This window comes from Netta rufina (genome assembly GCF_964035555.1).
Source record: "Netta rufina genome assembly, chromosome: Z".
Lineage (NCBI taxonomy): Eukaryota > Metazoa > Chordata > Aves > Anseriformes > Anatidae > Netta > Netta rufina.
In genome coordinates this window covers 25,138,582-25,163,389 of record NC_140126.1, presented here as the reverse complement: position 1 = coordinate 25,163,389, position 24,808 = coordinate 25,138,582, and the positions used below count along the sequence as shown (strand labels likewise).

Below are 24,808 nucleotides of genomic sequence, written 5' to 3'. Positions count from 1 at the left end.
GATGGTATAGATTTTTGGTGAGATCAAGAACACATAGCATATCAGAAAAAAAATATTAAGAGTGATCTTTCAGGTAAAGTGCTACAGACAGCTAGATTTTAAATGTCTACCAACAGTGAAAAAAGGTGATGGTATTTACCCACTTCACTCTGGTATTGTGGAGCACAAATAATGTTCTAACCAGTTTGAAAATATGTATGTATACACACACGGACACATATATAATAATTAAAAAATAAATTAAAACTAGTATCAATAAATCTTCTGGCTCATGTTCATATGCTTTACCAAGCCAAGGGATATGGAACTCCAAACTTCACGTAAACAAAATAAAAATTAATTTTGACCTCTCCTTAGCTTCACTATTCTCGTTGGTCTCCCATGGACAAAATCTCAGTCTCAAATTCTCTTTTGTGAGACGACATAAGCTGTAAGTCACTAGAATTTCTACAAGTAGATGGATGAGAATGCTAAAGAACTGAAAGTCTAGCGATGCTGGGCCTCTGGGGATGAAAATATTTTACAAGCTTTACATATCTCTGGATGTCTAAATAAAGGAAAAAGGACACAGGATTTTGAGGATCTCTCCTCAAAAAGGAAAATGAGATCAAAGTACGGTAGAGGAGTAAAGGTATTGTAATGAGAAAGGCCAAATAAAACAAGACAGAAACGGACTGGGTTCAATCTTGTAACTAAAGATGAAGACCAGAAAGAAGATTTTGATAAGAATAAGAAAAATTAAACAATTTAAGAGAAAAATGAGGAAAGTAAGGTGATGAGTTCAAGAAAAAAAATCTTCGAAAGTTAGTTACTGAAGTTATTTACTAGATCATTACATAAGCTGTTTACCCACCTATTAGTAGTGATAAAATCAACAATAAATTACCTTAAGTTTACCTCACTTATTTATCTCCTTTCAGTTACTTTTGCCTTAATTTTTTTTATTAGAAGCTGAAGCTAGAAATTCCTCTTGCTAAGAATACTGCTTTAAGACAACAAATACTACACCACAACACCACCACAAAATTGCATTATTGTTTTATACCTGAAAAATGCAAGATTTATTGCTATGTTTATCCAATACTATTACACTTATAATCTCAGAATTTGCTTTAAAATAACACCTACTTTGAATTAAATTGTTTTCAAAACTGCCTTTTGAAAAACAGTTTATTTCCCCTTCAATGTTTTCCAAGTTATATATTCCTTAATCATTGACACATTTCAGACCCAGGATCTTGAAATCCATCTGTACTACAGAAATGAGAATTGTCGGACATGATTTTGAGCACTTGTTTCAAGTCCTGGCAGTTCCAGCTACAATTCTGTGACTATTTTGTAGAGACGAGTCTCTGGAAATATGCTTTTTTTTTTTTTTAATTTTTAATTCTTTTACTTTTCTAGATGTGTGTTAATTGCACCTTCTTTCTCCCTCAAAGTCCTTTGTACTAAGATTCTTAGTAATAAGGAAAAAAGGCTTGGCAAGAGTTAAGACTTAAAACCATTCTAATCGAATATCTCAGAAAAGAACAAAGGCCTTTCCATCTTGTAAAGGCTGTAAAATGTAGCACTTAGAGGACCTAAAATTTGAGAGGTTATATGGAAGTTTTCCCTTTTAAGTTTAAAACTTTTCAAAAGATTTAGTGATGTGAAATAATAGTTAACTGCCCTATCCTCATAAACTATATACCTATCTTATCACTCTACTACAGGTAAGTGTGTACATATGGGCTCTGAATAAGGACACATGAAGACTCATGAAGATTGCGTTTAACAAGCATATGCTGCAAAAGAAAATATTAAAGACACAAGGCTTAAGAATGTTTGTGTACAGTTAAGAAGGACATCCTTTTTAACTCTGCAAACAAACTTTCATCTGCCATGAAGCTCGTCAAATGCATTTTTGTGGCATGCATGAATTCCCACAGTAAACATTCTGTTTTTAAAAATCTCTACATCATTGTTTCAGGATGAAATATCAAATACCACTTCTTCTACATTTTCTACATAAAATTTTATCTTCAATACAGGATAAACTCTTTAGCTTAGTTTAATCTTCAGAACAGAAGACAGCAAAAGCACTGAATGATAAAGTTGCAAAACACTTGCAACAGAGGAGTTCTATGAGGTGGCAAAAAATAACAGATAGTTCTGAAAAATACACAGAGTAGAAGACATACAATTCTAGCAAAGGGAGGTCAAATAGCCCCAGATATCATCTAAGCTGGGGTAACTCAAAGTATCCAGTTTCTCCAGGTCTCATCTAAGTAAGTTCTGAAGATCTTCAATGATGGTGATTCTTAATCACTCTCATGATTATTTCCCTCCTTCAGTCCCATTGTGCTTTACCTATGCTGGAGGAACTGATTCTGATTATGTCTTCTCCATAATCCCACAGTGGGATTAGTGAAACTACATCAGAAATCTTTCTGAATTTTTAAGCAATTAACAAGTGCTGCTTTCTTAACTGTATAAATGATTAAAAACATCTGACACCAACTTTTTTTGAGAGAAATGCATCATAAGATGTCATAAATTGCATATTCTCTTCAGTACTGACAACAGAAGAAATCTTATTCGTAACACTTCACCAAACACAAGTATTTTCGAAAGGCAAACCGTATAAGTTTCTGCTCTAATTGCTTTTAATTTCACTTTAGTTAACAAAAGCGAAGACCAACTTCCTCATCTGTTACAAAGCTGAAGAACTAGAAAGCTAAAAATTAAGATAAGACCTTTTTTCCCTCCACTTTTAATGCTACAATTAAACAGAAGAGAACACAATTGAATTCTAAAGTCTGACAACAAATGGTAGATAAAAGAGTCAAAGTTTTACCACTCCAAATACTGCAATATTTAAAAGAGATCTTGACTTCCACTAAAAATTAAGTAGACTTGAAGGATGATGATGTCTGAGGATCATATACATAAAAACTTTCTGCTAAACCTGATTGGAAGGTTACATGCTTATCCAAAAAGATCAATGTAAGAGAATATTTTGAGGAGAAAGATACAAAATTGAAGAAATTTAGTTCAGTATAGCATTCACCTTAACTGTCATTTCAGACAAAAATTGAAGTTTATTTTTTTAAAAATAAATCACGTACATGCTTGCAGTAACAGTGGAAAAGCATAATACCTGAAAATGCACATTGATAAATACATTCATGTTGGGTCAAACCTACAAAATTTTTTTAAGGTAAGCAATATATAAAAGCTTCCATTTTGGAGGTATGGCCAGTGTCTCTTGTCTCTTGTGAAACTTTCAGCCAAGAGAAAGACATAGAGGCCCCATGTGTGCAAGTAATTTAAAACTAGGGCTGGAGAAATAAACTCTTGAGAGGTCTTATGCTGGCAGGCAGATGGATAAGGTGACCCAACACAACTTTTCTCATCTTTAAAAGGAAGGAAAAAAATCCAAAAAGAAAGTGCAGCTAATTGAAGAACAGTAGGAACAACAATCATTGTTTGTACAATAGCAAAATCATGGTGAATTTTATAAAATAACTAAATTGGTGTATCTTTATAGTGAGAAGTGCAACAAATACGGGTTTCTAATTAAAAATATATACAAATTAAGTCCCAAAAACTTAAATACCTACACTTGTTATCCTTCATTTACCAATAGAAAGCAAAACCACCCACACTATTCAAACAGGTCTATGTGTCACTGTTGTGTCACCGTAAGTACATTTACTTTGTTCTAAATTCCAGAAAACTGAGGAAATTTGTTTCAGTGTACTTATATCTCTTTAAGAATTATAATTAAAGAAAAAAACAACGTTGTCACATATATATTGGGCTTTTTGCAATTTCTCCCCATTCCTCTTACAAAATCAAATCTAAACATAGATTTAATTTTCTGAATAACTCTGTTTAGCAGTTTAACAATTTACAGTAAATTTCATACTTCTAATATCAACACTGGGACTTCCAGCACAGAAGTTCACAGAAGCTGAACACACTTTCTAACACAGCTCAAGTTCAGTTAAATGGAGTATGACTATTATTTAAGCAGCCAGCTATGAAGTCAGAGCAATGGACTTCTATTTCTATTTAACTCATTAGCATTAAAAAAAAAAAGGTTTTAATACTGAAACAAGGACATTACTGTGTATGCATTCAAGAAAAGGAAACTGGTCACTGCAAATGGTCAGGAATGTTACCCTTTCTGCCATTTGGCAGCAAGAGTGGAAAGGAGTAACTGCTGAGGAGACAGATACCAATTAAGTTTTCCCATAAATTAATGCCCAACATTTTTGTAAAGCATGGTGTTGCAGTACGACTGAAATAAAAATGTAAATCTGTCTCAGATTGTAAGAGATTCCTCCCACATGACTAGCATGCCACTGAAAATCAAGGGAAAAAAAAAAAACATAAAGTAATAAAGTTGCATATCTTGTTTTAGTAATTATCATTAGTAAAAAAAAAAAAAAAAAAGGGCAAAAATCTCAGAACAGTAATTGCCATGGAAACAGCAAATATGAATTTATGAGCAGAATGACAAAATTGTTGCAGATTTACGTTAGAAATGTTTCTGATTTGCTCATCAAAGCACATCCTCTTACCACAAAAAGAGTCAGTTGATTGTATCTTAGTAGACTGTAATAATCACTACTTCCAAAACTCTTGATTGAGACTTGCTCGAAGTTCAGTGGTCCTTATTTCAAGATTAGTTATTCACAGCAGCATGTTCAATTTACATAGATTATATATATCTACAACTCCACGTACAGTTTATCAATTCATTTATAACTCTCATATATGAGCACATATTCTATATCCACAATTTTGTTGCTATAATTTCTGATGAGATGCAGAATTTATTTTTTATGCCTTCCCCCCTCCCCTGCCCCCACACTTTCTAAAAGGTATACAGAATCATAGAATGCCCTGAGTTGGAAGGGACGCACAAGAATTATCAAGTCCAACTCCTGGGTCCCCAAAGGACCACCCAAAATCAGACTGTATGTCTGAGAACATTGTCCAAACACTTCTTGAACTCAGGCAGGCTTGGTGCCATGACCACTGCCCTGGGGAACCTGTCCCAGTGCCCGAGCACCCTCTGCGTGCAGACCCTTTCCCTAACCCCCAGCCTGACCCTCCCCTGTCCCAGCTCCATGCCGTTCCCTCGGGTCCTGTCGCTGTCCCCAGAGAGCAGAGCTCAGCGCCTGCCCCTCCGCTCCCCTCGTGAGGGAGCTGCAGGCCGCCATGAGGCCTCCCCTCAGCCTGCTCTGCTCGGGGCTGAGCAAACCAAGGGACTTCACTGCTCCTCATACATCTTGCCCTCTAGACCCCTTCACCATTTCGGTACCCCTCTTTTGGACACTCTCTAAAACATCACACAGTACTGGAGATAAGGCTGCATTAGGGCAGAACAATCCCTTCCCTTAAACAGCTAGCAGTGATGTATCTGATGCACTGCAGCTACAGCTGGCCCTTCTGGCTGCCAGGGCATGCTGTTGACTCATGGTCATCAGCTAGCTGAACAAAACTCCCAGTGTGCCTCTCCTACCTCTCTTCCCCATCTGTATGTATAGATGAGGTTGATTCTACCTAGGTGCAGAATCTTGTATTTGCTCTTGTTGAGTTTCATACAACTGGTGATTGTCCAGCTCTGTTTGAGCTTTGTCAAGCTCTCTCTGCAAGGCCCCTCTACCCTCAAGGGAGTCAATAGTTCCTCCCAGTTTAGCATCATCCACAGATTTACTTAGTATGCCTTCAAGTCCTACATCCAAGTAATTTATGAAAACATTAAAGAGAAATGGCCCTAAAATGGAGCCAGGTAAACGCAAAGTCGGGTAAAACGTTGCTCTCAAATCATCATGTTTCCATCCCCCTGAATCCAATGGGAAAGTTTTAGCTGAATGTCGAATACCTAAATGCAAAAGTAATTTTTCATTTAACCAATACTGTGAAGTGCAATGGAAAAACAATACTTTCTAGTGTTCATGGTCCTAGATAGGGGGTCAAATTTACGCATTAGGGTTTCAATCACAGACCATTGAGTTGAACCTTACAAAAATGTCTGTTTTTTTTTTTCCAAGTGGATGACTGATGAGCACTCCAGACAAGACGTTATTCACCTTGGTATGTTATTCACCTTCCCCTTTGATACGAGCTTATTTTTTCCAAACAAAGCTGAATGGAAATAATTAGAAATCTGTTCCACAGAACTACTGACTCTTTGGGGCATAATGGGGGCCCAAAACCACAGAGCATGCACAGTATGTATAAACCTTGGCTATGCTGGTCCATTGGACTCTGAGGTGGACCCATCCCAGGGTGAGGAGGTCGCATACTCTTCATGGAGCCACAGTGAACATCCTCAACCATTCCTTTTTCATGCAAGCCATCAATGGACTGTGGAGAAAAAAAAAAAAAAGTATTTAAACAGAGACAGCGTATAAATCCACTATAAAAATGTAAAGGAGTTTAACTTAAAATCTAAATAAACATGAAGTACAAACTTCTCTTATCTGACATTCAAAATAAATACAATGGGAACCATTATCCCTGGAATCATACATATCAGGAAGCACATAGCACCACTGGAGCGCTTGTCCCCTTTCTGTTTCTCTTTTGACAAGTTTTTTTTGTTGTTTGTTTGGTTGGTTGGTTTTTTTTTTTTGCTTCCTTATGAACTGTTTGGCAACACCAGGGAGGCAAACCATCCACATACAAGCACATGAGCTGTATTGGTCTCATATTACAAAGCTGTGTAACACACACCAACTTATTAAAGTACAGCCTGTGGCTTGGCCTGAGCTATTTTTAGTCCAAACTTTGCCCTTTCAGTCTTTACTGGAATGCCCCAAACATTGTTTCTCTTCAAACAAAGATACCATTACAGGAGGTTCCCTATTTTTGCCTACAAAGAAGAGGTTAAGGCAGTCAAGGAAGGGAAGACATTGTTCTACTCAAATACTTGTGCTACCTATAGTCACTGTCAACTCATTCACTCCTCAAAAACTACAGTTCCCATGGTACTTGGAACGCAAAACAGAACCAAAAGCCCTTCTCAGACAGTGAAGAGAAGACAGCCTGGGGTTAGAAAAATATGCAGAAGGCATGCAGAGCACTGGAAATTGCTCCCTAATAGAAACCTCAAAACTCCAAATATGAAAACACAGGAAAAGTAATATAAGAAGGAAAAGACACCTCTTAAGAAAACTAAAAAAGTTTACCTGAAAGCAAAAATTATACCGGATCTCTAATGCTTATTAACTACTGGCTTAAGAGTGTTTGCACAGCTTTTTATTAGGAAAGGAAAGGGTGGCATCACTTACCTTTTCTATACAGAAATATGAAACTATGCCTTTCTAACACATACTTGCACACGCACTAAATACTGTCTTGCAAGCCCTACTATAAACATAGACCCTGCAGCCCATTTTCTCTGAATGTACACCTACATACTGATGATACTTTTTTTTTTTTTTTTTTAGAAAAAAAAAAAAAGGAGATAGGAATAAGTATTCCAATGGAAAATGCAAGTTGTTAGAAAATGCATAAGAAGCTATAAAAAAGTTAAAGAAGTTACAGGGAAAAAAAAAAAGCTATACAAGTTACAGAAAAACACTGTAATATTTCCTCTCTTTGATAAATTTGTTACACATTACTAAATTTGAATTAAAGAAACATTATCCTTTTATACAGAAAAAGGAAAAAAGCTAACTTTTATATAAAGGATTTACAAATAATTTTTCAATCTTCCATTGAAATAATTTTGTTTGATTGAAATTATCTTTAAATAGAGGTTTGTTTTTTTTTTTTTTTTTGGTTAGTCAGCACTTTTGAAATATTTCACCATCGTTTTCCTTGCCAGAAACTAAGGATAAAAAAAACAGAAAACTTACCAAGAAAAGGAGAAGTAAAATGGATTTTTGTTTCAACAAATTCTTTAGTCATGACATTATAAAAACGTCTGTGAAAAATCTTTTATCTGATAGACTATTTTTGATTACATGAACTTGGGATGTGGAGTAGGAATGTAGAGATAGGTTAATAGACACATTAAAAATAGGTTCAGTGTGCTGACCAAGTAAAACCCAATGCCATTTTCTGAGCATGAAGAGCTCTCTCCCTGTCCCTTCTCAGCTATTTATAGACAACTAATGCTGACAAGAATGCTCAGTTCACATTTTGCCTGCAGGAGCTAAGTACTACACAAACCAAAACACCTGTAAAATCAGACCCATTCCTATTTTATCGGGGCATACGCTCAGGTCTAAATCTTCAGGGCCTCCAAGAGAAGGAAGACACTGTGCACAAAATTGAATCTGTTTTTGAGAACAAAGGGCTGTGACTGTATACTCTGTGGTGTGACAGCAGGGATGGGTGTCACTGCACTGAACTAATGGATGGCAACAGTGAAGCCTCTGTTGATGTTGGCAGCTTTGAAAGGACCTAAGATGGGACATGGCACACACATCCAGAGCATCAGAAGTACTAGCACACAGGAGGTGGGAAATGGGGCTAGCATTAATGAAGAGCAACAGTGAAAAGGAAGACAAATACATGCCTACAGCTGTCCTTACAAAAAGAGAATTTAAAAAAAAAAAAAAAAAAAAAAAAGGAATGGAAGGATAGGCACATGACCATACATAGACACGTCAATTGGAGGAGTACTTCTGTGGGAAGAATTGATGAAAACAACAGTTTTTGTAAAATATGTGTTTTAAAATAAGTAAATAAATAACAACTGGCAAACTGAAATGTTTCTAGTCTAACAGAAGGGAGCACAAGTACAGCAAAAATGGGTTTGCTTCTGTGTATTTGTTGAAATTATAATGTATAAAACTAAAAGTGAAATTCATTAGAAACAGGTAAGGAAAAATAGAACTGATTGATCTGTTTTTAATTTGAAAGCTAAAAAAATGAAGATGGCACAATTTTCTTTCAAGGCAAAACTAGTTTCAATGATCAATGATTAAATGCAAAGAGACTTATGCTTTCAAGAATATTTTTAATCAAAAAGCACCTCTACTGTCTATGGGGAAGAAAAAACACAACCTCCAAAACCACGTAGACAAGGACTATATAACTTGAAAAATGGTTATTTTTCACAACCTTTTTGAATCACTATATAGTTACAAAGTTAGGTAACTTTAAACCTATGTAACAGGTTAAAAATCACAGAAAACATCCCCCACACAAAGCAATTTCTGTGAATTCTTCTGTCCTGTATAAATTAGAGATGTCTTCCACAAAGACATTGTTGGCATGAAAAATATAACCTGTACCAGCAATACAGCACTACTGTCACATCGGTGTGTTCTATTTTTCTTTTAATATGACAGAACAGATGGGAAATAGGAAGCTGAGACGTACTCAACTTTGAGTACATATTACTATTATTGTCCCTGTAAGTAAGAACAGGTACAGAGAACAGGACAGATATTACGCAATGCTTCCTTAAGACCTAATGAGGGACCTTAAGACCTAATGAGGAATAAGTCTCAACTACATGTAAGCTCATACTTACATGGCTGGCAAAGCTGGCAAACTTGCAGACTTTACGTATTGCCTAAAATACAAGGAACATTTTACCTACACTGCTTTTACTCTTCTTTAAGTAAGGTCATCTCATAAAGAGTGTTACATCACGATTTGACCTATTTCCAGATAAACTGCAGATTACGGTGTCTTTTTTTTTCCCTCCTACTTGCTTTTTAAACAAATAAAACATGGGCCTTGAAATCAGAGACTAGGATTAAGAATCAAAATAGGTTTCTTCTAGACCACACACTAACAAAAATTACATAGACCAAACTGCACTAACAAAAATTACATAGACCAAATAGCAACATGTTGTCACCTAACCACACAGCCACATCACTGATAGACAGGCAGTCTGACTGTAGTTGTCCTTGCAGTAGGGATTTAACCAACAGTTCTGTTAAACTCATATAAATCACCAGAATGCCATCTCACACAAAGTCCCTCTTAATTTTTCAAGTTCAAGAACAATACATTCCTTTTTCACTAATGTAAACCATGAAACAAAAATAATACAGGGAACACTAAAATCATCAATCCCTATCTTCTGCCTCCAGAAAAGCCTGTATGGATATGTGGAGATGATGGTTTCACAGAGATAGACAGCTAAGCTTTACCATCCCACCCTCTCACTCCCACTCCTCAACAAAACCGGAGAAGCAAGTATGATGAAAAAAAAGGCTTATGGACTGAGATAAAGACATAATGGTAATCACTCACCAATTACCATTATGGGCAAAACTGAATCAGCATAGGAAGTTTTGTAGTTTATTGCCTATTGATAACAGGCTACAGCAGTGAGAACTAAAAGCAAACTAAAAAAAACTTCCCCCCGCCTCCACCATCCACCCTCTTCTATGTCCTCCCCCTGAGCAATGCAGGGGAACGGGGGCTACTATTAGTCCCCGACACTTCATCTCTGCCGCTCCTTCACAGTCCCTCTCTGCCCCTGCTCCACGCAGGGTCCCTCCCATGGGATGCCGTGCTTCCTGAACTGATCCTGCAGGGGCTACCCACAGGCAGAAGCTCTTCAAGCACTGTTCCCACATGGCTCCGTACCACGGGGTCCATCCATCCCCCAGAAGCAAACTGCTCCAGCACGGGTCCCTCACAGGCAGCAGTTCCCACTAGGCCTGTAATGATTTCCTTGGCAACATCATTGGTAGTCTAAAGATTACTTAAGGAAGTAGTAAGAAAAATAGCTAATTTATTGTTTCTGTCAAAACTGAATTACATAAATCAAAAGTAAATTTTCCTGTGGAAGGTTTTTTTGGATTATTATATGAATATACAGTCTTCATCTTTCATATTAACAGCAGTTAAGTAAATGAACTTTAGGAATTACAATTTGTTAATATCAATTTATATCGATCATTTCTATACCTACCTACTTTTCCACACTTCGTTTTTATGCATCATGCTATGCTCTGTAAACTAGTCAAACATCTAACACAGAATTAAGGTGCTTTACCACTTAATCTGTTAAATTTAGAAGTGAGAACCACAATACTATTGCACATATGGATGTACATCCCACAAACAGTTGCACAACTGGGACACTTTTTGCACACTCCCCCACTTTTACTACGCTTGTTTGAAAAAAAAAAAAAAAAAAAAAAAAGAGAACAGAAATGCTATGTTACATCATTACACAGAAGCCAAGCTGATTTAAATAACACTAAGGAGAAAGAAAAAGTTTACTTGTTCAAACTGAAACATGCAGGTAGATGATCGCTCACTTTAACTGCATGGAATATCACTCAAGTAACATATACAAAATGGTCCAGAGGAACACTTTCACAGCATTTCTTAAACAGACCCTTCCCCAGCCTCTCCCTTAGTTGTTGTAATAGACTGTTTCTGTAGTTGTACAGGAAAACAGGACTGAAAACCGATTGAGACTGAAAAATTAAATTAAAAAACAACTTTTTTTTTTCTCCAACTGGATCTGTTCAACAGACCCGTTCTTTAGTATAGTCTCATTCACCCACCACCTCAATCTCCCCCCCAGCTCCCAACAGGCATGGTGGAACTTAAAAAGTGGCAAACTAGGGGACAGCAAGGCTGTTTAAACTTCAATACTTAAATAAGGGCTTTTAAAATTACAGCCTTTGCCCCATTATCAGAATAAAGGTATAGAAAAAGGAAAGTAATTCTACTGTAAGTATACTGACTGGTCACCTCTGAATTAGCTATCTGGACTTTTCACAGACACGGTGCCTATTTCAAAACATTTCAGTGGGCTACCTCCCTGGGAGAATTTCTATATTGGTTCACAGAACTTGTAATATGCTCTTAAAATCTCTGAAAGGACTTTGTCCATTTGATTCTAATGCTGACATAGCATTTGACATCTGAAGAACAGACAGGGTGAAACAGGATATAGCAGTTGAAGACAATGTGTGGAGTATTAAACTGTTCTACTGCAAAATTACTGGTGTTGGCCTTTTTTTCTGCAGGTACACAATCTTTTAAAAAAGAAAGAATTGAGAAGATTGAAGGATGTAAACCCTGGCTGCCTATGGTGTTTGGAACACTCACCAGAGTACAGGCATCTTGGACTGCAAATGACCTCACAAATAAAGAAATGCTAATAGAAGATAACAAATCTGGCTAACAGATAAAATATGCAATTCAAAATTCACATGCAAAAATTTTAGTTACTGAAGGTATTGAACTCAGAGCTTACAATTTCAATACTTCAGTACAAATGGGTCAGTTGGATTGTGGCCTCCTTCACTTCATCTGTCTTTGTGCTATTAGAAATTTTAACAATATAATTCTTCATGCAAAGCCAGTAGTGCCATGTCCCTGCTGTCTGGACAGTATTCTAACGACTGAAACTGATCCATATGTGAAAATGACAACAAGAAGCTGACAATTCATGAGGAAAGTTAAAATATGTTTATGATAAACATTTTTTAGTCTTTATTTGAATTTCTTTATGTGCTTATACATTGGGTTTACACAGCAAGGTTTTTGGCAGCAGGGGGACTGCAGTGGTGGCCTCTGTGAGCAGAGCCCAGCAGCTGCCCCATGTCAGATCAGAGCCAGATCCAGCCGACTCCAAGAGGAACCCAGCCAGAGCTGAGCCACTGAGTGACATTCGTTGTATTGCTGTGATAAGATATTTGAGAAAGGCTCACTGCGGAAAAGCATTGAGAAAGAGAATTGAGAAAAAATAAGAGAACCAGCCCTGCAGCCCCCCAGGTGAGTGCAGCAGGAGGGCAGGAGGTGCTCCAGGCAGGCAGCAGCAGTTCCCCTGCGGCCTGTGCAGGGAGAGGCCCCTGGTGGAGCAGGCTGTCCCCCTGCAGCCCATGGGTCCCACATGGAGCAGATCTCCACGCTGCAGCCCCCCCATGGGTGGAGGAGCCCTCGGTGGAGCAGGTGGATGTGGCCTGGAGGAGGCTGCGGCCCATGGAGAGCCCCCGCAGGAGCAGGCCCCGGGCCGGAGCTGCAGCCCATGAAGAGGAGCCCACGCAGGAGCAGGGGGTCTGGGGTTGAGCTGCTGCCCACCCGTGGGGGACCAGTGCTGGAGCAGTTTGCTCCTGGGGGATAGATGGACCCCGTGGTACAGGCCCATGTTGGAGCAGTTCCTGAAGAGCTGCAACCTGTGGCAAGGACCGTATTCCTGTGGTAGGTGCCCCATGCTGGAGTAGGGGAAGAGAGTAAGGATTAAGGAGTGGCAGAGACAAAGCGGTATGGACCAACCTCAACCCCCGCCTCACTCATCAGGCCCCTGCACTATTCACAGGGAGAGAAAGCAGAAGAACTGAGACTGAAGTTGAGCCCTGAATGAATGGAGGGGTGGAAGGAAGGTAGTTTTTGTTTTTTTTTTTTAATTTTTTTCCCTAGTTTTCCCTGCTCTACTTTACTATCAATTGGCAATAACTTCCATTAATCTTGAGTTGCATCTGTTTTGCATGTGACAGTATTTGCTCAGCAACCTCCCTGTCCTTTTCTCAATCCATGAGCTTTCTCCTTGTGTCTTCTACCCCCTCCTGCCCTGTCTCACTGAGGAGGGGGAGTGATAGAGCAGCTTGGTGGGCACCTGGCAGCCAGCCAAGGTCAACCCACCACAGCTTACAACAGTGCTGTACAGCATCAACAATAGTTACCAAAATGCCTTTAGAACCTTGGCTCTTCAAGCGGTTACTACATATTTCTGAGAGAACAACATAAGTTAAATTGAAATTATTGTTATTTCTTAAGCTTTTGTTCACAACCAAACAAAAATGGAAGTATGTACGAGGCTGGTCTCAAAAAGGAAATTACAGACAAGCAAATAATGTCCTCAAAGCAGAAGACATTAATGATAGCCTAAGCACACAAGTAACTCTAAGTGTATGACAACCACTTATATCCAACTATTCGTGTTGTTGTACGTTACACAATTTTAAATTCATTACTAAGGTGGACGTAACATAATGTAATATATTTTGAAAACAGGTTTTCATAAACATAGAATACTAAACAAATTTTTAAGTACAAGCCCTTTGAGAGTTAAAAGTATTAAAACAAAAAAAAAAAGTTTAAAAATCAACTTTCACGGAAAACAAGAAAAATCCCAGAAAAATGTAACAGCAGCAATATGCTTCGAAACAGATAATAAAGAAAAATAAAAGTTGGTTAGACTGATCTACTATAAGGTTTTAACACTGTAATTCCATTTATTTTCCTCTAGTAAGGTCTAACCTAGTGAAAAGCACACAGTTTAAAAATGAAAGCTTGCAAACCACTCAGTCTGTAGTTCAAAGCAGTTTACTAAGAACAAACAAGCTGCCTTTAATTTAGAATATGCATCACCTTTAGTGATGAAGACAGAATTAAGAGCGTAGCTGCAGTTTTGCAAGTGAAGTGTAATAGCAATTATGCAGTTCTAAGTGTAGTAGAAGTAGTATGTTTTTTTTATTCAGTGGAGAGAGCTCTTAGGAAAAAAAGGCTCACTTGTAATGAACTATTACCTTATGCATTTGGTGCATGCCTTCCTGTGGATAATCGGTAGGTCCCATTGCTGGCATTGGATGCGAGACGCTGGGTGGACCAGGACTTGGCCCCATCATGCTGTGAACTGAGCCAGGAGATGGCCCTGGTCCTGGGCTAGGTCCTAGAATCGGTCCAGGTGAAGGTCCTGGTCCTGGGGAAGGACCAGGATGAGGCATGGCGCCAGGGTCTGTAGGCGTGGACATCTATTTTCTGTCTCCTTTTCAATTAGCAGAATAGCTCTAAGAACAAACAAAAAGAGAAATTCTATGTGACATTAGGTAGGTGCATTGGAGATGTAATAAACAGAATCTACGGGCAATCACCACACACATGCGCACACACACACACACACACTCATCTGAAGAAAATGCTTAAATCATCCTTAACATGGCACATTTGTCTGATCACCCCTCAAAAAGCGCCCCAAAAGGAGAAAGATTCTGACAATTCATTCAATTTCTGCACATTTATATGTTACTCACAGAACAAAGAAGCTGGTAGGCTATCAGAAATATCTACCAGAGAAAACTGTAGTTCAGTAGACTTGCTTTCATCAAATTATAAAACGCGGTCAAGAACAGTACTGCTAAAGACAGAGGAAGACAGCTGTGCATCTCTATTAACACGTGTGTTCAGAAATGCTCCCCTAAACTCAACATATATGACTGCAACAAAATTCTTATAAAATCCATGGGAACACAGCAAAACAAGTACTATTAACACTATCTTCTGACTTCTTTTATTTAGTTAGATATTAATTTAGGACCTCTATGCTTATCTCTGTATGCAATCATAGTATCAAATGAAACAGACAACAGAAAAGACAATTATTTTGGCCTGAACACAGTTATAATTCACTTGAGGGGTTCTGCTGATGTCACAAGCCAAGAGAATGCAGCTCAAGTGGCTTATAAAACAGTAAGGGCTCAGAGAACAAATGGCAGGCTTTTACAGGCTGGAAAAGCAACCATTGCTATTTTCTATTTCTGTGTTCTTAACAGTATAAGTTGATGCAGGCTAAATGCTTGAAATATCCTTCAGCTTTCTGAGAACTTCCACCAATGTCTAATATTGAGAACTTTTAGTCTACTAATACCAGAATACTGTAACGCAGTGACACATCTGCTTGTTTTTTTTTTAAAAAAAAAAAAAAAAAATTGATAGTTGCTGCCAACAAGATCGGTTATGTTTCTTGGTATTCCCCACTCCCAACTGCCCCATTTTCATGTGTTTGATCATAGAGTGACCTCATTACTTGAGCAGTTAAGTAACTCTATATAAAAAAGAAAAATAAAAAAATTAACAACTTAGGTTACCAAACCAACTTTCTGAAAGGACATATTAAATTCACTGCCAGCACTGAACAGCAGGTAGGATCACCACTTTCAGCAACAACTTTCAGCTAGCCATTATATGGGCCTAGCCTGCTTGCTTAATTAACTTTGGATACAGGTTTATAATAAGGTTACCTGTATCATAATAATAAATCCAATATAGTGAAAAAATTAATCTTTTTAAAATGCACTGTAATTTGCAATATTTTGACAGCACATTATGAGGCTCACTGACCCATATTCTCTCCTAACAGCATTTATCACAGAAGATTGTTCCACCTTCCACATCTGATTTTATCCACTATCCATGGTTAGCAGTAATTACTTTCTAACAGGAGTAAATGGTGTAACCCTGCCATGACACTGCTCTTATAAACCCACACTGTAACACTACAAACACCCAAACTCAAGGAAGACAAATTAAGAAACAGGCACTGGAGACAAGCAAAGTACCCTCCTAGATGTTCCCAACAAAGCAAAAAGGAGGCCCATCTGCAAGACATGACAGAAAGAGGAAAGGAGAGGAGCAGAGGATTGGTGATTAATATTGGCAAGTAGGAAATTCAAAGTTTACAGAACTCATCTTTTCTTTTACAAGCAAGAACCTTTACTTTCCAGAAACAGCAGAGAAGATTAAATACTACTACATCAAAAGCATGTTTACTTATTTACCCCCAATTATCTACACATTCTTTCAGGATCGAAAATGGCTTAATAGCTTTTGCTTGTAAGTTCCCTTTTGCTATGTTTTATTAGCTACTACTCTGTCCTAATTCAAGGTAATTATAACAATGGCTCTTAACTTATTTTAAATAAGTTATTCTCACATGAAATAAGCTACCTTGGGATCCTATTTACTTGCAAGGTAAAACAAGGTGATACATGTGAAGCTTCTCTGTTCAAAACAAATTATAACAACAAAACACCAGAGTCACTAATTAGTCTCTCACATTTCCACAACGTCGCCACAGAAGGAATTACATTATCAAATGTTCACAACTGCATACACCATGCCATGGTTTCTTCTAAGAGGCCTACAGTTTAGCCTTATGGAGGAAAACAGACATTTCCACAAAACAAGCCTGTTGTTACGCTGCAAAACCTAACACTGACACTGTCATGGCTGAGTCCCTCTGTATGTTATAAACAAAATTCAGCCTATTCAACAAGGTAGAAACTAGCACCAACACCTTTATCTGGAAAACTGTATACAGAACCACTACTTAATCGACTACAAAACTACTATCCAAAAATGTTAGATTTCACAAAACTCTTCACTGACACCTCTACATTAAGAAGAGGTATCAAAATCTCCACTTCTGTTTACCTTCATTTTAAACTTAATTTGTCATTCACATAAAAAAATAACTGGCCCCAATCTTAGCCCTACTAGTTACAATGTAATTTACATACACATTAAACATTTCCAGCAAGCAAATTTGGAGTTCTTATAATTATTTTTAATGGACCAGCAAGTGTCCAACCTATGAAAAACAGTGATTACCAGAGAGTAACCCTGCACTTCTCACTCCAGATCAAGTTCCTATCAAGTTCCTTCTTTTTTTTTTTTTTTTTTCTCCCCCAAATCTTTAAGAGCACATAAACCCAATCTTAGATCATTGTGAATATTCCCAGGATTTGCATTCAAATATTTTTGTATGTCAAAGAACAATTCTATGGACAAAAAAAAAAAAAAAGTAATTTATAAGATCTATATAGTAAGAACATAAAGTATTGTAAACTGTCGCCTGAATGCAAGTAGTAAATCCTGTCAAAGGACACCCATGGTTATAAAGAGACAAAGTGGTTTTCTCTGGCAAGAGTAGTCCACAAAATTAAAAACAAACAAACAAAAAAAACAGCCACTAATATAAACAAGAATACACTATATGTAGCCTTCCCAACTAAAGATCCGTTCAAAGCATAACTGGCAAAAACTCTTATGATTTATCATAATTCAAAAATAGTTTAGTTTATATTTACTAAGATTGAGATTGTATTTTAAAAAAATGCACCCCATTCTCATTAAAACTCAATAAAAATGAGATACCTCATTCTTCCAGGCCTTTTTGGTTGCACACTGGAACAGGCTGGTTGCACACTGGAACAGGCTCACCAGGGAAGTGGTCACTGCACCGAGCCTGTCTGAATTTAAGAAGAGATTGGACTGTGCACTTAGGCACATGGTCTGAACTTTTGGGTAGACCTGTGCGATGTCAAGAGTTGGACATGATGATCCTTAAGGGTCCCTTCCAACTCAGGATATTCTATGATTCTATGATTTATAAAAGTCTCATTAAAATAATAGCTAAAAACTAGAAAGAGACAACAGATGCAACCATGGACAGGCTCTATCCAGATAACATAAGTATTACTTTGTGTAAATTCTGGGGCCTTTATTGTAATAAGCAAGACAAAACCAACACTCTGGCAAAGCCAGAGTTAACCCATTTGTTTTGAACTGTTTTTTTTGTTTGTTTTTTTTATGAGTAGCTCCTGTGAAAGTTACAAAGAAAAAAATGGAAAAAAAAAAAGCAAATGCTTCTAATAGATTGTGAGAATTTTAATAAAATGAATGAAAAAGGAAAAAAAAAAAAAAAAGGAACACCAAGACCACAAATTTTCCCTCTCCTTGTCCTAAAGGATGTGGCTGTTGGTCCAGATTTTCATATGCATTACATACTAATTGTTTCTCAAGCATCCAATCTGATCAAGTTGAGACAGAAAAGCAAAAATGTAATGTCAACTTCAGCCAAATGCTGTGTTCAGGAGCCACTGCACTGAGAACTTAACAGGGAAACCTGGGAGGTCTGCTCAACTATTTCTACATATCAGCAAAGAAAGAGTCTGTATTACAAAAAGAATCTGAGAACGCTATGAGGGAATATTAGCTAATCACGTATGTTTCTGCACTGTGACTTTAGGTATACCTAGAAGGTTTTGTAAATACAGCTATGTGGTACATCAGCTCAGAGTTTCAGAACGCAGCATCCAAGCACATTATAAGCACTTTGACATAAACCTAATACAAACCCAAAGGTAACAAAGGCATGGATTTCCAGCACATGAGGACAGGTACACAACGTTGGTAGATACAAAAGAAAACCACACTGGGCAACTAACCACCAGCACTACTTAGGAATTCAAGACCAGCTGGACACCCAAATAGATCCAGAGATTATAGACTGCTTTGGCACAGAGCAGTCACACTGAGTCTAGGAACAGATGGAGCAGCAAGTATTTATAATTCTTCTAGTTGTTTCTCCTCACCATTCAGTATGACTTCTGCCTTCCATGACTAAGTCAACCTAAACTGAATTTCAGTCAGGGTGTTTTCTACCAGGTCCCCTGCCTTGGATTGGTAATTGAAAGCAAGGAAACTGCACCACTTATATCCGATGAAAAGGCAACGTGGACCCAAGCAACAGCCACATGCACACTGCAAAGCACTCCCCAGAATTCCACAGAAAAATAATTACAGTCCTCTTCTCCCATGACATCTCCAACAGAAGTCACAATTTAAAAGTGGCTTAGAAAACATTCACTGTGAAATTGAGATACACTACAGAATAACTTGTTATTCTGTATTATCTGCATTATAATACTGTACAAAACACGAAATGATACTGCTAATGGTTCAGTGTTTGCCTGCTCTGCTAACCATAATCAAATGAAGATGCTCAAAGTTTAAGAACAGATAAATAATGACAGTAATCCGTTATAATTAAAACAAACGACTTACAATCTTTAGAAGCAACTCAGTGTTTTACAACCTCACAGGACACTGGAGTAGCATTTATCAGGATTTAACCACTGTCATTTCATCAATGTTCAATCAGTGAACTGTAGGTGTACATGTAACAATGTAAAATCAGTAACAGGGAAGAGTTGAGTCTCCTACTAACATAGTTACTCAGCTCACATAAGAGAAGTAAAACACACTCACTGCTGAAAGATCCTGCCTTTGCATACTCAGGTGCATTAACTTCAAAACCTTCTGGAAGGGAACTCACAGTCTGAACAACAAACCACAGAATCAGAAATACTGCAACTTAATTGCTTATCCAGATACTTAAGTTAGAGATAAAAACCTCTGGACGCTGCCTGATCTTCATGGTTAGCTGTCTACCGAAGACTGTCTGCATCCTCTTGCAGAAATTCCTATTTCTATTGTGTAGTTGTTTAAGTTTCCCATAAAGCAACTTCTGAATTATTTGAACTTATAGCCTATCCTCTTCCAAAAAACTAAAATCAGCACCAGGAAATGACTGGCTAACAGCTGGGGGTTGAACATATACTACAGCCAGTCACAAAGAAGTCATCCTAAACCAAGAGCTCATAGAAGTTGGTTTAAGCTACGACACCAGACTTCAATGAAGGTGCAAAGGCATATACATATGACCCCTTCTGTTGCTCCTGCTGCAGAAGGCAATAGCCTTCAGGAAATCTGGAGGGCAGACAGAGTTGGAAGTTTAAGGAATTGCCTTTTAACCCTGTAGCTATATTCACCACTGACAGTCTGTCAGTGCCCAAGATCAAACCCATGTTTGCTATGTATGTAGATTCTATTGTGTACTTAGGGCACAGAAAACTGACTCACGACAGCGCTGACTGATTACAGATTAAGATTCCATACAGTGGCCTTTTCTACAAGTATTAATCACAGTAATTCAACATCATCTTCACATTAGATTCTGAAAAACAACAGCCACAATTAGAGGTAGGCAGAGGCAAAGGAATTCATTACTGACAGGCCTTGTCTTTAATTAGAGGGGGGAAAAAAAAAGGAATAAGGAAGAAGATAGTTCTTAATACAAGTTACTTTAGGTAAAATGTCAGTGAAACTGAGGCAAAGGTATCATTTTCGTAACAACAAACATTCTTAACATATTTGTTAAAGGTCCCAAATGATTCACCTGGGTACTCAAACCCTACAGTAGTTCAAGAGAAATGTTCTCTACGAAGTGGAGGCAAAGAACAAAACATTTAACCACAAGAATTGACTTAAAATGTGCTAGGAAAAAAAATAATAATGATTTTCAGTCTTAATCTTTTTATCCTGCTGTACTTGTAAACTACTGAAGCAATGTTTAAAGGACTTCCTTCTTCCCCTGAATCATCCTTCCTTACTTTCTTGCAAATAAGACAAAAGCTTTTCTCTGCTGTCATTTGCATTACAAGTGATCTTTATGTCATAATGTTGTATTTACTACTCCACTAGAAGATAAACCAAAAAAACAAACAAACAAAAAAAAACAAGCTGATATAGTGCAAAAGACAAGAATGTCCAGGAAACACTTTATAGAAAGAGAACTTCAACTGCAGCAGAAACACATGTACACAGAAAATAAGTATTTTAATGAATGATTTGCAAAATATGTTTTCATTCACATGTAGAACAAAAAGGCTCCTTCTGAAAAGGATCACTAGTTCACACCAATATTACTAATCAGGACCATGACAATTGGTGGAAGAAGTGCAGACATTTTTTAAAGTTGCTACTGTGCACATTGTAACCCTAACTTCAAAGTCTGACAAAAACTGAGAAAATACATCTGTAGATATTAATTTCATACACACCTTTGTCAAAAATGTATTTAATATAAGAATGCTACCTGGAGCACTTTTTCGTCTTGTCAACTTCAAGCCTTAGGTGTTGGTCAAAGCGTTTTTCAAACTTCACAAGAAATGCTCACAGACCACTTCAGAAATGAACAAAAGAAAAGATCTAAGACTGCTTTGAACACGCTCTTCTGGCGCATATGTTCTGTGAAACACCACAGAAATACCAGTCCTAAAGCTGAGACATAACTCATGAGAGAAATACTGTATTTAATGAAGCTTTACCTTCACCTCTGTCAAGTCCACATGTGCCGTATGACACGCTAACTTGGGATTTATTTTAAAATGCTCATTACTCGATCTTTTTGCTTTCTACTGCTGACACATGCGCATGAAAAACTACCTTCACTCCTATCGTTCTGCTACATCATTTTTTCCTTAGAATAACAAAGGGACAAAAGAAACAAAGTCAAAGACAGTAAGTAATAGGGCAATTAGGCTCCCAAAGAGAAAGTGTGCCTTCATTTGCATAACAATACCCTAGCTTACACAGAAGAGACCTCGAACATGTAACTGGTACACTACTAAAGGAATTTAATTCCGATACAACGTTTATTTGTACGTGTCACAGGAGCCGTGGGTAAAATTAAGTAACGCTGAAGAAATGGAAAACGAAACAAAAGAGAACACCGATGAAACAATGCAGTGTCGTAGATACTACATTTTACAGAAAGCATGCACAACCCTGGAAATGCTAAAAGAACTAAATGCGCTACAGTTTCGTTGCTTCAGTCGGCTACTTACTCACCTGCGTAAGATACTCATTAAAAAGGCACCTTCGAAAAGAGCGGGGCTCGCCGGAGCGCCGAGTGCCAGAAACAAACAACAGCCGCGGAGCGGAATGAACTTCGGCGCGCCCCGTGCCGCCACACCGATGCTCGGCCGCGCTGCCCGCCCCACGCGAGGCGCTCCAGCAGCGAGGGCGAACAAAAAAAAAAAAAAAAAAAAAAACACCCAAAAACACAAAACACCCCACGACTCCTTCAACAACCGCGGCACAACTTGCGGGGGGGGGGGGGGGGCAGCGCCGCAACTTTCCCCGCGGGGGGACGCAGGCAGGAGGGCAGGGCGGGGGGCCCCGAAACGGGACGCGACCCACGGGCCCGGCCACCCGCCCGCGGGGCCCGTCACGGAGGGGCCGTTGCGGCCGTTACGGGCGGGCCCGTTACGGGCGGCCTCGGCAGCGCCGCGCGGGTCTTCCGGCCCCGCCGGGCGCCGCGTAGGCCTCGGGCGGGCGCCTCTCGCCGCCCCCGCTCGCCCCCTCCGGCCTCGCCGCAAAGTTTTCTCCCCGGCCGGCGGGGCCGGACCTTGGGGACGCGGCGGGCGAGCAGCCGCCGCCGGGGAGCGCCTCAGGGCCGGGCCGGGCCCGCCACCATGTCACGGCGGCCCGGCGCTGCCGAGCTGCCGCCCGCCTGCCCGCCCGCCTGCCTGAGGCGGCCTCGCCACCCTCCGCCGCCGCCGCCTCCCTCTCCCCCCGCGGAGGCCCGGGGACGGGCTCTCCCCGCCGCCCTCCTTCCTTCCCCCCCGGCCGGCCCCCGCCGCCGCCGCTGGCCGGGCAGAGAACTTTTCACGGGGGCCCCCCCCCCCCCCAAACACACACACACACCACACACACCGCAGAGCAGCCGCCGCTACCTGGGGATCCGAGCGCCTTAACACGCATCCTCCTCGCTCCCGCCCCGGCCTGATCGTTAAATAAAAAAAAAAAATAAAAAAAATAAAAATAAATAAATAAATAAAATAAATAAATAAATTTCCGCGCACACCGGAAATAAAACGCTTTTCGCTTGGAAGGCGATTACAAAATTGCAAGCGCATGTTTTGTGCTACTCCGCTTCGCCGCCTGCTGCAGGGCGGGGGGGGGGGGGGGGCAGGCACGGTTCCTGCAGGGAGAACGGGGCTGGGAGGGGAGCGGGGGGGAGACGGGCTATTTCGGGAAGTGAATCGCGACACCTCCACAGCGGGCGCGACTGCACGGCTACAGGCAGCGGCTGGAGGCAACAGGAGGCGCAGCCTCCCCCTGCTCCCCCCCCCCCCCCGCCGCGCTGCTGCTGACAGGCAGCCGGGCAGATGATCCGGATCACGGCCTCGCGAGCCGGCTCCGCCGGGTAACGCCGCCGCTACCCCCGCCGGCCTTACCCCACCTCCCTCCCCGCTTCCCCTTCCCCGTGCCGTGCCCTGCCAGGAGGTGCCCCGGCGGAGCACAGCCCCGGCCGCCCCCGGCAGGACAGCCCCAACTTCACGGCCGCCACAACAACAGCCGCGGCGGGGCAGGGGCGGGGACAAGCGGGCGAGGCCGCCCCCGGCTCCCCCGGCCCCTTGCTGCCGTCCCGGCGCCCCGAGCCGGCTGCTGCCTTGGCGGCGGCAGCGGCCTCCCCCCCCCCCCCCATCCTCACCCTCAGCCCTCCCCTCCCCGGCGCCCCGCCGCTGCGGCTGACTCACAAGCCGGCCGCCTCCTGCCTCCCCCTCCGCCGGCGCCGGGCGCGATGATGATTCCAGAAACGCCGGATCAAAACTTTCTTCTCCCCACCCACAACGCGGGGGCGCAGACAGCGGGGCGGAGGGCGGGCGGGCGGGCGGGCTGGCCGCCGGGGGAAGGCGGAGGAGAAGGGAGGGGAGGGAGGTGGGGGGGGGGGGGGGGGAAGGCAGGCAGCGGGGCCGCGCTGCCGGGACGTGCGCCTCACCCTCAGCCTCCGGGCCCTCGGGCCGCCCGCCCAGCCGCCTGTACGGGAGGGAGCAGCGCCGCGCCGGGAGCCGCCCGCTGCCTGCCGCCGCCGCGCCGCGCCGTGCCGTGCCGGGGGAGCGGGCGAGGGGCTAGGCGGCCAGCATGACTGCACGGTGACAGCCGGGCCCTCCTCTTCCTCGCCGCCGCCCCGCCCACACACTCACGGCCGCCCCCCCCCCCTCCCCATCTCCGCCGCTCGGGAAGCGCCGCGCCCATTGGCCCGCCTGCAGTGGGACGCCCGCCCCCCCGCCGATAGGGGCGCGCCTATTGGCTGCGGCCGCCTGTCGCTCAGCGCGGGGGAGAGGCGCTGCGCGGCGCGGCGGCCGTTGGGGCTGCCCGGCCGGGGCCCCGCGCGCGGAGCGGAGCGGGGCGGCCGCGGCCTCCGCCTCCGCGAGGCGGCGGTGAGGAAGGTGCTGGAAGCGCTTCAGAGCTTCCGAGGCCAAAACCCGTGGCAGAAATAAAGAGAGAAGCCGCCGGGCGCGGCGTGCGGAGGGAGCCTGCCGCGGAGGAGGGAGCGCGGCCGCTTCACGGGGGGGTCGCTGCTGCGGCCGCGTCTGGCGTTAAGGAGAAGGTACTCGGTAACGCCGGGCACCGGCTGGGCGTGTCAGCCACCGCCCGAGTGAGCCACCAGGGCTTGGGG

General features: G+C 41.4%; 1 protein-coding gene across 4 annotated transcripts in view; it reads right to left on the bottom strand.

Annotated features, from left to right (window-relative positions):
* The window catches only part of SMARCA2 (SWI/SNF related BAF chromatin remodeling complex subunit ATPase 2), a 120,211-nt gene extending 95,909 nt beyond the window's left edge, over positions 1-24,302 (bottom strand). Inside the window, exons 1-4 of one of the 4 annotated variants that reach the window (XM_084305371.1) lie at positions 23,886-24,042; positions 23,079-23,127; positions 14,466-14,726; positions 6,240-6,363 (exon numbers count right to left, since the gene is read on the bottom strand). In XM_084305371.1, the coding sequence (XP_084161497.1) occupies positions 6,240-6,363; positions 14,466-14,690 (349 nt within the window). In that variant the 5' untranslated portion in view covers positions 14,691-14,726; positions 23,079-23,127; positions 23,886-24,042. Of the gene's footprint in view, positions 1-6,239; positions 6,364-14,465; positions 14,727-22,191; positions 22,211-23,078; positions 23,128-23,885; positions 24,043-24,127 lie in introns of those variants that run through there. The other 3 variants (XM_084305369.1, XM_084305370.1, XM_084305372.1) reach the window with 3 other exon arrangements.
* Positions 24,303-24,808: the final 506 nt, after the last annotated feature.